General features: G+C 45.9%; 1 protein-coding gene across 7 annotated transcripts in view; it reads left to right on the forward strand.

The window, feature by feature from the left end:
• Positions 1 to 13,373, forward strand: part of MECOM (MDS1 and EVI1 complex locus) — a 330,796-nt gene that overhangs the window by 288,166 nt on the left and 29,257 nt on the right. For 4 of the 7 annotated variants that reach the window (XM_072933629.1, XM_072933631.1, XM_072933633.1 and 1 more), the window contains 4 exons: positions 5,520 to 5,622; positions 7,386 to 7,602; positions 10,671 to 10,818; positions 11,837 to 11,993. In XM_072933629.1, the coding sequence (XP_072789730.1) occupies positions 5,520 to 5,622; positions 7,386 to 7,602; positions 10,671 to 10,818; positions 11,837 to 11,993 (625 nt within the window). The remainder of the gene's footprint in view (positions 1 to 5,519; positions 5,623 to 7,385; positions 7,603 to 10,670; positions 10,819 to 11,836; positions 11,994 to 13,373) is intronic. The other 3 variants (XM_072933630.1, XM_072933632.1, XM_072933634.1) reach the window with 1 other exon arrangement.

The following is a 13,373-nucleotide window of genomic DNA, read 5'->3' on the forward strand; positions in this document are numbered from 1 at the left end:
CCCCAAGCCTGGCCATAGGTGTACAATGCCAGAGGATCTTTATTAAGATCTCGGCTATATCTCGTTTCTTTAAGAAACCATTCTCCATCAATAAGGGATTTTCTGTGATGAGGGCTGTCAAGTCCTACTCATCTGCATGTTAAAACGTAGAGAATTATGGGCAACCACAGAGCCCATAAGGACAAGACTGCACCTTGCTTGATATTGGTGTGGTTCATTGGGGTTCATGGGTATTAGATTGGTTAGATCAGCTCAGAACAGGTGGGTGACAGAAGCTGGGGTATGGTGTCAGTGGATAGTGACCTCAGGGAGGAGGTTCTGCAGGACCAGAGCAGCTTGCTTGAACCAAGGCTTTCAGAGGAGCTAAAATTCACTGACAGTGGAAGAACACCTGAGTGATGGTGGGGAGGGAGGTGGCCTGCAGCCCTCCAAGATGCCAAAAAGGATGCCCTGCAGAGAGGTATCCTGCAGTTCCCTTCTTGTTTTGGGGTGCAGGAGGTGCTTTCTTTCACAAGGTGTAAAAATGGGGATTCCTGGGGCATCCTTCCTCCAGTCCTTCCTGCACAGAGATTTTGGGGCACTTTGGAAATAAAGAAGGAAAGGATTCACAGCCCTGGTGCTGAGACACTGTGGTGCTCCCCTGCAGGGGGAACGGGAGGGTTATTTCTCCCCACTGAGCTCCCACTCGTGCCCCCGCAGCTCCTTGCATGCAGAGACTTGCTGGCTTCTGCCTCTGGATTTTTGCTGAAGTTTTATTTGGGCCCAGTACAGCTCTCAGGCAGGACTCTGCTACCTTGGCCCTTGAAAAAACTCCAGTTTGTTTCAATTTATCATTTGCCTAAGTACAGCAAGAAGAACCTGGCTCGAATTTCATCCCACAGCTCTCCAGCTGCACAAGTTGTTCATCACAGGAGCTAAAATTGAAGCTGTACCATTTGGACCTTTTTATTTCTTGTTTTTTTTTCCCTTCAAACTCTTAATTAGAGCTTGTTGTGAAGTTGTGTGTCTGTTCATCCTTCTGATTTATCTGGCAGGTGTAATTCCTGATTTTGATGGAGCTCCTTGGACATAACGCTCATTAGTAGTTTTGGATATTTAATTTGTTTTACTTTTCAAGCAAATTCCAGTGTTGCTCCGAAGCAGTGTGGAAGTGGATGCTAGTTGGCAGCATGCATGCTGCCTCCTGGGGCACATTCCCCAGGGGAGCTGGGAGATGAGGCCACCTTGCTCGGGGTGGGTGTACCCATGGAATGTGCTCCAGTGGGTGCTGGTGGGGCTCACCAGGGAACAATCCACTTTTGGGATCTTCTGCTCCATCCCACCATCCCAAGCTGGGTTGTCCTGTTTGCACCAGTGCAGGACAGGATCCCGGGGTGCCTCCCCTGTGGTGGGAGCTGTGAGTTCAGCACAAGGTTTGGGGGTTAAAGGACAAACTGCATCGACTTGGAGCAGCATCTCTAGCCTGCCCTAAAATCCGAATTTCCCAGGCAGCTCTGGAGCATGTGCAATTCTTTCCCAAGCTATAGGCAGGAATAAAGGGTTCAGTTTGATACACCAGAACACAGCTCCTCTTTGAGGCACCACAAACGTGTGCGTGGCAGCTCCCGCCTTCGCTCACACTCAGTGACTGAGTTGCTGCCTTTTCCCCCAAAACCTTAACTTCAATTAACCCTCCTGGTTCTGGGGGCTGCTGATGGGAGCAGAGGGGGGTCCAGGCAGGGCCAGTGTGGGGCTGGCAGAGGCAGGGGATGGCTGGGGTGCTTCAAAGCACACGGGCTCAGCGGCCGAGCATGGCCCCAGCCGAGCTCGCGGGGAGCGCGTTTCGCTATTATTTCAATTATTACAACTTCCTGAATAGGTCGAAGGTCGTTCATAATTCACGCTTCTGTCATCTTTACACATGCCAAATGCAGTCTATTAAGCATAAATAAAATTTCAAGTGCCTGACCAGGAAAAGTAAACTGGGATTCATAACAATGAGGCCTTATTCATCCATTTAAACGTGAATTGTGTGTGTTCCTTTTTTTTTTTTTTTTCCCTCCCCTTTCCCTTTATGGATTTGCAGTTTGGGAGCTTTTATTTCTGCTCGGTAGCACAGATCTCTGACCTGCGGTGTGGGCAGGCACAGAGCACTGATGAGCCAGGCCTCCCCCAGCTTCTCCCCACCTCAGACCCCCTGAACTTTGAAAGTGTTTCCAGACCTGAATCCGATTTTGCTCTTCCTACATAAACTGTAGTCACACACTGTTGATCCCAGGGCATGTGAAATGAGCATCTGGACTTTGCTTTTATTTTCTCCCCCACCACCTCCTCTGGTTGTTCCTCTCCTGTGCAGAAGCTCTTCCTATAGTTGTTCTCAAGCAGACCAGTGCAGGTGAACCCAAAAAAGTTGGTTAATGGGACAAGCTCAGTCAGCTGGAGAAATGATAGCCGGAAAATTGAAACCTTTCATTAATTACAGTAGAGTCAGGACTATGCACCAGAAATCTTCAAGCTTAGCAAATTGAAAAATCCACTTATTTTATGATAGCATTTTCTAAAACAAAATATACTGCCCAGGGTAGAGGTGCTGTTCTTGCAAAACACCAAGGGGTACCTGTGGAGCTGGGGGGAGTTTGTGAGGTTTCCCATCTGGGGGTTGCAGGACTTCCCTCCTCCCTGCCTGCCCTCAGTCATCTGCTGCTGCCTCAAAATTTGGATAATGTGGCTCATTTCAACTGTTGGCTTCTCACTTTGTGCCATACAGGGTAATTCCAGGAGGTTTTTGGTGGGAGGAGTGAGAAAAAAAAGCTATTCATGTGAAGTAATAAGGACAGCTCTTAAAATCAGAATAAATTTACCTGTATGATCATTTTGATTTAAACTTCAATATGTTTTATTTTAGATTCTCACTGCAATGCAAATTGAGGTATAAAGGGTTAGTGCAGGTGAATTATTTCTGTATATACAGAAATTTTAAAAATTATTTTTAATAATAATTAAATCTGTCACTCAGCCTTTGTTTTGGAGAATATTAGGTCTGAGATGCAAAGTAAGCATTACTCAGCTTAAAAAATGGAGATTTTTGAAACACTTATCTTGTTTCCCTGCTGAGGGACAGAGAGGCTGGCCAGGCAGTTTCTGGTAGGTAGGTGGATCATCTCTGGATGTTTAAATACCAACGCAGACAAGCCAGCTGGCTGCAGAGTCTGCTCCCTGCTCAGGGATGTTCCCGCAGCTGCAGGAAAGATGCTGCATTGTCCTGGGCTGCCCCAAGAGCAGCGCCTGTGAACAAGACCCTCTTTATGCCCCAGTCCATGTGTCCTCCCTCTGTGAGGAGAGGTGAAAAGGTCTGTCCAGACACCTTTGATGGCACAGGGAAAATACCGGAGAAGGCTCTGCCGTGGTTTTTGTTCGCTCCTTGGTGTGGGTGCAAAACCAACCCAGGAACAACAGCGGCGTTTATGTGACTGGGAAACAAAGCTGAGAGAAGAAGCAAGTCCTGAGCAGAGCAGAAACTTTGGCATGGTCCCTCTGGGATGGTGGAAGTCCTTCTGAGTCCTGGCTGCTGTGTGCTGCTCCTTCTGTGTCCTGTCCTTCTGCTTCCACCCCAAGATGGGGGTCTCCAGAAGTCTCTTCAGTCAGTGTGCACGTCATTATTCCACACATTATTGTCACCCCAAACCAGCCAGCAACTGGGCCTATTTTCCACAGATCCAACTGCAGCTTACCTTTATGCAGAGACCATTACACTTCTGGAATTGAAAATCCACTTTTCAGTACGTTCATCGTAACAAATGGAAAACCAAGCATTGCTTGCAGCAAATATTCACTGGATGTGGCACTGTCCCCAGGTTTATTTACAGGAGGTAGAATCTGGCTCTGTTTAAATGTGTTTTGGCCTTTGGTGGGATGAGCTGTGTTGCCTCAGTGCAGCCCCAGCACGCTGAAGCCCACCAAGAAGTCCTGTATCCTTTGGCACTGGCGGCAGCTTTGGATCCACAGGAGATTGTGGTACCAGATACTTGCCTGGCTGCATGAAGGGATATGCACAGGACACTGCCAGGCTCTCTTGGCCTCCAAAACGCTCAGTGGAGTTTGAAATCCCCTGGACAAGAGATAGGAATGGGAAGCCCAAGCAGCCCAGGCTGCGGGTTCGATGACGGTGCTGTGGATGAGAGGGAGGGTGGATCACACTGCCTGTAAACTCCTTCCCCTGGTTTTTATGGGGGAAATTGGCCACAAGCAGGGGGTTGTGGCACTGGTACCTTGTGCCTGGTGTGTTTTGCCAGCACTTCTGTCACCTGGTGAGGGGTGAGCCCCGGGATGTGGGATGAGCTGCCCCAGCAGCCTCCACTGCCACCCCCTGCGCTGTTCTCCGGAGTGGCTTTTGGGGCAAACTGCAGGGAAAACCCCTCCAAATCTGAGGAAATGCATCCAAATTCGCTGCTTGTGCCGGCAGGAAGGATGGGGCTGTACGGCCACCTCCTGGAGGAGCCCGGTATGTGCTGGCTGCCGGTGGGCGATGCTCTGCCTGTGCCTGGCAGGGAAAGCACCACCTGGGTGACAGTCCTCGTGTGACCGGGCACCGGAGGCACCCACGAACCTCCAGACACCTGTCCCTACCTGTGACAAGCTCACCTGTGGGGCTTTGAACACTGGAGGGAGTTTGCTGCCTCTCTCCCCGTGCACTGCAATGAGTGTTGAGAGTTAAGAGTTTGGGAGCAAACCCTTTAAAAATACATGAGTGTGAGAAAAAGCAAAGGCATCATTTTTTAGCGTAGGAAACATAGCTGTTGTGTGGTTTTGTTTAACAAGGCCCGAGGAAGTTACTAATATTTATTTGAGCTGCTTCATGGAGCTTTTTAGTGCTCTTCATGTTTCCTGCTGAGACAGAAAGCAGCCAGATGGATTTTGGGAATTTCCTTTCGGCAGAGTCTCGTGGTGCTGGCGTGTGCTTCCTCTGGTGTGTGGACCCAAGGGAGGGTGTCCCTTTTTCTCTCCCCCACAGCCTCCTGCCACCCCAAAGGGCTCCTTCCCACAGCCCAGCATCACCTGTATGAGGGGACAAGGTGTCACCAGCCAGGGCCACACCAGCAGCTTTGGCTGCTCATAGTGTTTCTTCATCCAGGACTGATTTTTTCCTTGGTTTCCATTTGAAGCTAAGGAATAGCCAGGTGCACTGGTTCTTACAAGCTTCTCTCCTCACATCTTTTTGGACTGTGTAGATGGTTGGAATGGGGGGTTGGATGGCTATGGCCTAACCAGCAGCATCTCCTCATGTCTGCTCTAGAATTATAGGAACATTAAGGTTGGAAAAGACGTCTAAGATAATCCAGTCCAAGCATTACAGTTACTTTAGTACTTTTTCCCAGTGCAACAGGAGTTCCTTCTCTTACCAGGATCACTCAGAGATGTGTTTTATGGCTGCTCTGTTCTTTGGTTTGGTATAACTCAGCAGGAGTTGGTGCTTCTTTGCCTATTGTGGTGCTTACCTTGCTTTTTCTTTCTTTCTTTTTTTTTTTTTTTTTTTTTCCCAGATATTCTACAGAGTGGTAGCAGATATTGAACCAGGAGAGGAGCTCTTACTGTTCATGAAGAGTGAAGATTATTCACATGAAACAATGGCTCCGGACATCCATGGTTAGTCTCTTCTTACTGTTTTATCTGACAGAAAGTATTGCTGAAATTAACCCAGAATTTAGGAAGACTTTTTCTTCTGTTGAAATCTGGGATGGCTTCACTGCAGCCAAACAGGAGAGCTGGACTGTGGTTGCATTTGTCCATCTTTTGCCCTTCTGTTCCTGATTGAAACTTGATGGTTTGTGGGGTTGCAGAAGTACAACAGACCATGTCCTTATCTCAAGACTGTGCTGCTCCTGCAGGACATGTATGGGCCTTATAGGTTATTTTTTGTCATTTAGCCAAACAACTGTGACCTTGAAAAGAGGAAATCTGAGGTTATCAGTGTTGCTGTCACTTGTGAGGATATCTCAGCCATTCTTACTCCTCATACTAGTCATTTATCATCCCACCCACAGATTCTTCGTCTGAAACTCCTGAGTTGCTGCTCAGATTTGTCCCCCACTCTCCAAAATCTCCTTTAGCTGTGCTGCCTGTTGGGCAGTGGGTTATCAGCCACAGTGGGAACTGGGTGTGGGAAACCTGTTTAATGCCCAGCATGTTGGCAGTCTGTGCCCCAAGGGACATTGTACAAATTTTCAGGCGTTCAGGGACAATGCACAGGGCAGGAATTATCAAGATCTCCACTTTCTTGTAACTACTTGTACATTTAAAGTAGTATTTCTTGTTCTCTTAAGAAAAAAGTAGGGGTTATACATTCATTCCCATTTGGTTTTGTGTTTGAGTTTTTCCCCCAGTGGTAACTTTGTTTAGTTACTGCTGAAGGTGTCGCGGGTCCAGCACACTCTTCTCCCTGCCCAGTCCTATGGTCAAGTAGCTATTGTGCAAATGACACCAGAGGAAATCTCTGCAGTCACATGCAAGATCATGTCCCACAGGGCTAATTTAGAAGCAGACTGAGCCAAAGTGTTGCTCATGGACAGCCAAGAGCAGAGCCCCATGACACTTTCTCTGGATCAGCTCAACTGTCGAGTAGCAACCAAGAACATTTGTTGGGGATTCCAGCCAGTGCCTTTCTGACTCAGAGCCTCAGGGCATTTATATCTGGAACCAAACCAGGGTGTCTGGCTCCTTGTATGGACCAACACTAGAAAACAGCAGGAAAAAAAGAAAAAAAACAAACATTGTGGGATGCTCTTCTCCAAGTTTGTTTTTTGGGGATTTTCTTCAGCTAATCTATTCTTTTGCAGGAATTACTAATTAAGGGAATGCAATACTCAATCCAAAGTAACACTTTGCTGATATTCTACACTTTCCAGCAAGAAATTATGAGCAATTTTTTGGAATTTAAAGCAAAGAATTTAACTTCATGTGTCTCTGGCTTACTTTGAACAGGGCTGAGTGCTGCAGACTGTGATGAAAGTGAAAAGGCTTTTAAATACTCTAAACAGCCTTTTGGCTATTTTAGATGCTGGTGTTTGTGTCTGAGTCAGTCCCATTTCATTGAGAAATGCAGAGACTGGCAACCTCTGCTGGATATCCATGTTAGACCCTGTATAATTCCATTTAGGATGGTATTTTAAAATTTTGTCCTAAGCTGGTGCTAGGGATTCCCTTTGGATGTCACCCACGTTGTTAATGTGGAATCAAAGCATTATTATAAAGCATTCTTAGGAATCCTTCTTTCTTTTGGGGTTCTTCTCATTTTTTTTACTGAGGAGCAATTCATTAACCACACCGTCCTCCAACTTCTGATGGGGGGATGGTTAAAGATGAGTGAAAACTGAGGTGGTGTCCCTGTGCCCGACCCCTGTGTGTTGCAGAGGAGCGCCAGTACCGCTGCGAGGACTGTGACCAGCTCTTCGAGTCCAAGGCTGAGCTGGTGGACCACCAGAAGTTTCCCTGCAGCACACCTCACTCCGCCTTCTCCATGGTGGAGGAGGACTTCCAGAAGAAGCTGGAGAACGAGAATGACCTTCAGGACGTGCATGAGATCCAGGAGTGTAAAGAGTGTGACCAGGTCTTCCCAGACTTACAAAGGTAGGAGAAGGTGCTTAAAACGTGGTTGAATGGGGCAGATTCTGTGATGGCTTCAGCTGGATCCTGCAGGGCATCAGAACCTGATACTTTCACCTTCTGCAGAAACTAAGGGTGAAGATGAGCAGGATTTTTATTCCACCTGGTGGTTTATGGTATAAAAAGAAATAGAGTCTAAATAAATCAGAAATTTTCTCCTTGTGCTTGAAGTCCTTAGTGAGAACCTTATATTAAGAGCTGGATCTTTTGCTAATCAGATCTAAATTGGGCTGATTGCAGTGAAGTCACAGGAGTGGTTCTACTTCACATCAGCTGAGGTCCGGGTCCCTTAATCTTAGGTAGAAATAATTTGGACCATCCCTGAGTGTTGTTCACTGATGTTACCAATTTTGCCTTTGCAGATAAGCCATTTTAGTTGGAGATGGGTTCTAGATGTTAATAAATATGTCTATATGGATATTTATTTTAAGCTATATGGTCATGACAGACAAGAATTTGTTGTTTTCTTAAATTTACCTCTCTGCTAAAACAGATAGACCTGTGTGCATTTATACCTAAAATACACATAGAATGTAAACAGTGCAGCTTTCCTATCACTATAGTTTCTGTGATTACTTAAAATACAATATTGCAGTGCAGATTAACGGCAAATTTTGCAAGTTGCTGGAAGATACTGGGAGTACACAGGAATTTTTGCAGTGCATCCCTTACAGATTCACATCTTGGTGATTTCTTCTCCTGGGGAAGGATAACTTCAACCAATGTTTGATAGTAATGTTGAAATATCTCAGTAGCAAAGTCCTGGGCCAGATGCTCTGCTGAGATGGGGCAGTGCCTTTCATAGGAAGCTGCTTGATATCCAGGATCTCTTGTTTTTTCAGTCTTAGCACCATTCCCACACTCCCATCCTGTCTTCTTTTTTTTTCCACTTTGTGTGGGCACAACCAGGGTGACTGTGAACTGCCCTTTTTAGGACACATGCAAATCATTTGCCCCATAAAACCTGGCTTTAGAATATTTTTTGTGTTTCAATTTAGAATATTTTGACACAATTTAGAATATTTTGTGTGTTTCACAGAAATCCTCACGAGTCCATGATCCGGGGTCTCATGGTGTCTGTTGGAGGTTAGCATGGTTTTCTGCATGCCCAGAGTTGGTCCCTTTTTGAATAATTGCTCCTGGATGCTCCAGGTGCTGGTTCTGCAGATGGAGCCCTCTCTCCTAAAACTGAGATGTTCCTTCACTCCTCTCCATGGAGCAGTTACCCCAGAATCATGTGGGGTATCTCAGATCAGTGGATGATCCTTGCCCTAGGACAAAACTGATGACACTGAAATTGAAACATGGTGTGCCAAACATCCCTGCCCAGCACAGGTCACCCTGCTGAGCAGGAATTTGTACAGGCACAAGGTTTTGTTCTTTGGCTGATGTTGGGCAGTGTGTGGCTCTATGTGTCTGATTTTCAGTCTGAGGGATTGATTCCAAGGGGCTGATGGAGGAAGATCAAGTCAGAAGAATTGCCTGGGTGGGGCAGGACTCTGGTCTGTGAGGTTTTTGCACGTTGGGAGTTATTCAGTGTTAAAGTTCTTTTCTCCCTGCGAATGAGAGGACGATATCTAACATATGGGAATCATTGAGGAAATGTAAATTTAGCTTAAAATATTAAATATTGAAGAGAAAAGGCAGAAAACAAAGAACAAGTCATCATAAATAGATGGGCAGTACTGTGATAAAGAGTGAAAAATGAGGGTGAATGCAGCAGTTCTGTGAACTTCTGAATTATTGAAAGGCTCATACACCACACAGACAGTTCACTGCAAAAAGTGCCAAAGTGTGCTATATCCAGATTATATAAAATAAAGGGCCCAAATGAGCCGTGCTTGAGGGTGTGAGTAATTACATGGAGAAAGAGCTGAGCAGGAAGATGGGGGTGTTGGGTCCAGGAGTGCCCAGTGCTGATGGCCAGACACAGTCTGGGACCTGGTGCCACAGCCAGGGACAAGAATCTCTCTAGGGCTTATGGCATATTTCTTTACATGATGGAAAGTCAATTGTTATACAAGTACTAGGAGGCAAAGCCAGAATTATTTTCCCCCTCAACCCCCAAAAGAAGAAGAGGGGTAGAAGTAAGAGCATCTGCAGAGTGAAAGCATTTCCATTGCCTGTGGCTGAGAATGCAGGTTGCTGTTTGGGCTGCTCAACCCAAACAAGGCTGTAACCTCAGCAGGTTTGGTTCACTGATTCAGCAGAGATCAGTGGGAACTTCATGTGAAAACAGTTTGGGCTTCCCAGGCTAAAATTTCCTCTTTCCAGTGGGTTTTTTGTGAATCCACTCTTGCATTATGTAGTGACCTTCCCTCAAGCAGCGGTGTGAGTTATGACTCTGTATGTGACCAAGCAATACAGCTGTTTAAAAATGCATATTTGCTACAAATTAATGATAAAAATTCAGAAACAAAAATTAAAGATGTGCAACAGAATTTAGGTGGACTTTGAATATCCTAATAATAGACTGAATAAGAAATTAATGACTAAACAACCACACAATTGCACACAGTTAATCATCAAGAATAACTTCAGTTGTGGTGTACCTTATCTGGAGGCTTCTTAAACTCATCCTGTCCTACTCCAGAGGAGTTATTCCTCATCTATTCCTACTGTTAAGAAAAATTGACTTCCATCAAAGGAGTGGATTTATAGCAGGTGGTGGCATCCAAGGTGTGTTTAGAGGGAAAGTCATAAGGCAGAAATAATTCAGACTGCAGGGAAGAATTACCAGAATGAAATACTGAGAGTTGTATGAAATAATCTCCTTGGGGAGCGATGGCAGCAGCATCTCCTGGAGCATTAGCAAGTGGCTGGCAAAACATGAGAGGATGTGTTATTCTGGTGGGGAGAGGGAGGTTCTGCCTTCTGGCTGGGGTGAGCCTGGAACTCACAGGACTCATTTCTGACAGGACTGGGCCTTTGGGGCTTTAAATTTTTTTTTTCTTTTGGCTGTAACGATGTGCTCTGCTCTCTCCTCTTCCTATAAACCCACATCTCACTGAGCCCTGTTCCTGTTTCCACAGCCTGGAGAAGCACATGCTGTCACACAGCGAGGAGAGGGAGTACAAGTGTGACCAGTGCCCCAAAGCTTTTAACTGGAAGTCCAACTTGATACGTCACCAAATGTCACACGACAGCGGGAAGCACTACGAGTGTGAGAACTGTGCCAAGGTACAGTGAATTTTTAGGCTGCCTGGCACTTCTTGTGCTGCTGGATGCAGGGGAGCCTAGAAATGGGGGTGCCCCAGGCTGGGATGCAGGAGGGCATAGGGCTTCTGCTGTGCTCCAGATGGTTTCTCAAGGGTTTTCACGTCTACTTTGAAAATATGTTCTTTTTCTTTCCCTTTTGATTTGGAAATGGCTGTGGAGTCTGAAATGGGCACTGATGCAGGATGCTGAGCATTCTTGAGCTCAGGGCTTGGCTTGAAAGGATTGGTGGGGTGTAAGGTCAAGGAGGGGAAAGAACCCCCAGGGAAACACAAGGCAGAGGATTCCCTAGGCTGTGTGTCAGCTGCTGGGACCAGAAACTTCAGGACTCTACTGCAATATAAATCAAAAATAAGCAATAGAAATGCACTCCAGCTGCACTGAGTACAACTCTCATCTCTAAAGCATCTCCATCACTTCCCAGCACTGGGCTTGCTGTGGGGATTATTTGTATAGTATGTGGTACTCTGCATTTGCTTTTTATCAGATTTCCAAAGATGGGCCCTTTTTCATGAGGACTTAATTTGTTTTAGGTAGATTTGCTGCAATATTGGGAATTTCACATTGAGCTGACACTTATAAGATGTAACCAAGCCCTGGTTTCTAGCTCTGAGTTGTGTACAGGATTACTTGTTGTCACACACTCAGGTATCAGTATAAAGTATTTCTATTGCAGTAACATTTGAGGTTTAGAGCAGCCCCATTTTCACTCATTTCCCATGAAATCTGTGACCTCAAATGTGCAATTTCAAACAGCAAAGTCAAATGTTTCTGCTGCAAAGGGGTTAACACAACACTTGGGTGATCCTGGGAAACTGAGGCCCCTTCCTGCAGGCACAGCTTGCATTGCTGGCCATTAGCAAGGGTTTTAACCTTAGAATGCTCCCAAAAATACCTCCAAGGTTTGAATTTTAAAAGACTCTTGTAATAACTGCCTTCTTCCACAGTCAAGTTTCTTGGTTAATCAGTACTCATTTCCTAGCAGGTTTTCACGGACCCCAGCAACCTTCAGAGGCACATTCGTTCCCAGCATGTGGGGGCTCGTGCTCACGCTTGTCCAGAGTGTGGCAAAACCTTTGCCACTTCTTCGGGCCTCAAACAGCATAAACACATCCACAGCAGTGTCAAACCTTTTATATGTAAGTCTTCTACGAAACGTCTTTGATTAAGTGTTGTTTCTGTCGCCGCGAAGCAGCGCGGTCTGCAAGCAGGAGGTTGTGTTCTGCTCCCTTTGAATTCCCCACCCGTGTCACAGGGGCTGTGAGTTACTGAGTGAGTTCTGGGGAATTTGTGGTCCAATGCATGGAGTTATTTTCATGTGGTTTTCCTTTTCAGACAGACACTGTGTGCTGTGTTAACTGTACCTGTTGTCGCGGGGATGTTTTTCCACGCACAGGTGCAAAGTGAGGAGTGGGATTTAGCCAGAAGGGGCCGTGCCAGGCTTGGTGACTGCAGCCTCATTGCTCTGCACCGTGCTGAGCTGACTGCTCCTCCTGCTGTAAGAGCAGATTTTGGGCTGCAGAGTGTCCACAGCACATGCCATGACTTTTGCTGGATTTGGAAAACAAATCTCAGAGATTTGTGAGATTCATCTTGCTACCTTCTTCAAGGCTCCTCTGCATGCCCCAAGTTTAAGGACCGAGTTGAGCTGTTAGTTCTTCACTAACAGCTTCTCCAGCAATAAAACTGGCCTTGGATCTGAGCCTGGCTCTGTACTGGGCTTAGATGGGATCCTCAGCGCCTTGCATTTGCTGCTGAGCCAGACCCTGCTTGGGAAGAGTGCAGGTTGCTTTCCCTCCCTTTCACTGGGGAAGCAGAGGCAGAAAATGTTTTAAAGTATTGTTGGTGGTGCTGTTCTCCACCACAGCCTTTTCAGGCACCTGCTGTGACTAGAAAAGTACCTTGACCATCTCCCCTACTTGTCTGCTAAACCTTTCAATCTTTTGCTGCTCTCAACAATAATTTACTGAAACATCTGCACCACACCTGTGAAAAGCATTGGCCACAAATTAATATATTTCCTCAAGAGGAGGAGTATTGGCTTAAGCAACTCATTTGTGCAAAATCTGTAATCTGCCATTGGATTAGTAATACTTTTGTTTTGGATTCCTTCAATGAGAAAATATATAATAGATCCAATATTAAATATTACTAATAATTTTTAAAGCTGATTGCAGATTAAATGATTAAACTTAATTAAGAAACTAACTTCTGGTTAGGTAGGGACTCCTCAGTTAGGCCTATTGCAATGTCCTACAAAGAAATCTCTGAGTGGAAGCTCTCATGGATGAAATAATCTCTCAAATGCTTTTTCGTTGCTAGTTTTCCTGATAAATCAAAACAACCACTGGTATTCACACATAGTGCAAGGGATGAAACCCCATGGAGCAACCTACGGATAACAGCCGTGTAATTGCAGAGCAAAAAGGTTTGGAGACCACGTGTTTGGTCAGCTTTGCTGAGCTGTGAGAGTGAGGTAGGGTCACCTAGAGCAGATATCTGCTTTCCACCAGAAGGCC

Source organism: Taeniopygia guttata, chromosome 9 (genome assembly GCF_048771995.1).
Source record: "Taeniopygia guttata chromosome 9, bTaeGut7.mat, whole genome shotgun sequence".
Taxonomy (NCBI): Eukaryota; Metazoa; Chordata; class Aves; order Passeriformes; family Estrildidae; genus Taeniopygia; species Taeniopygia guttata.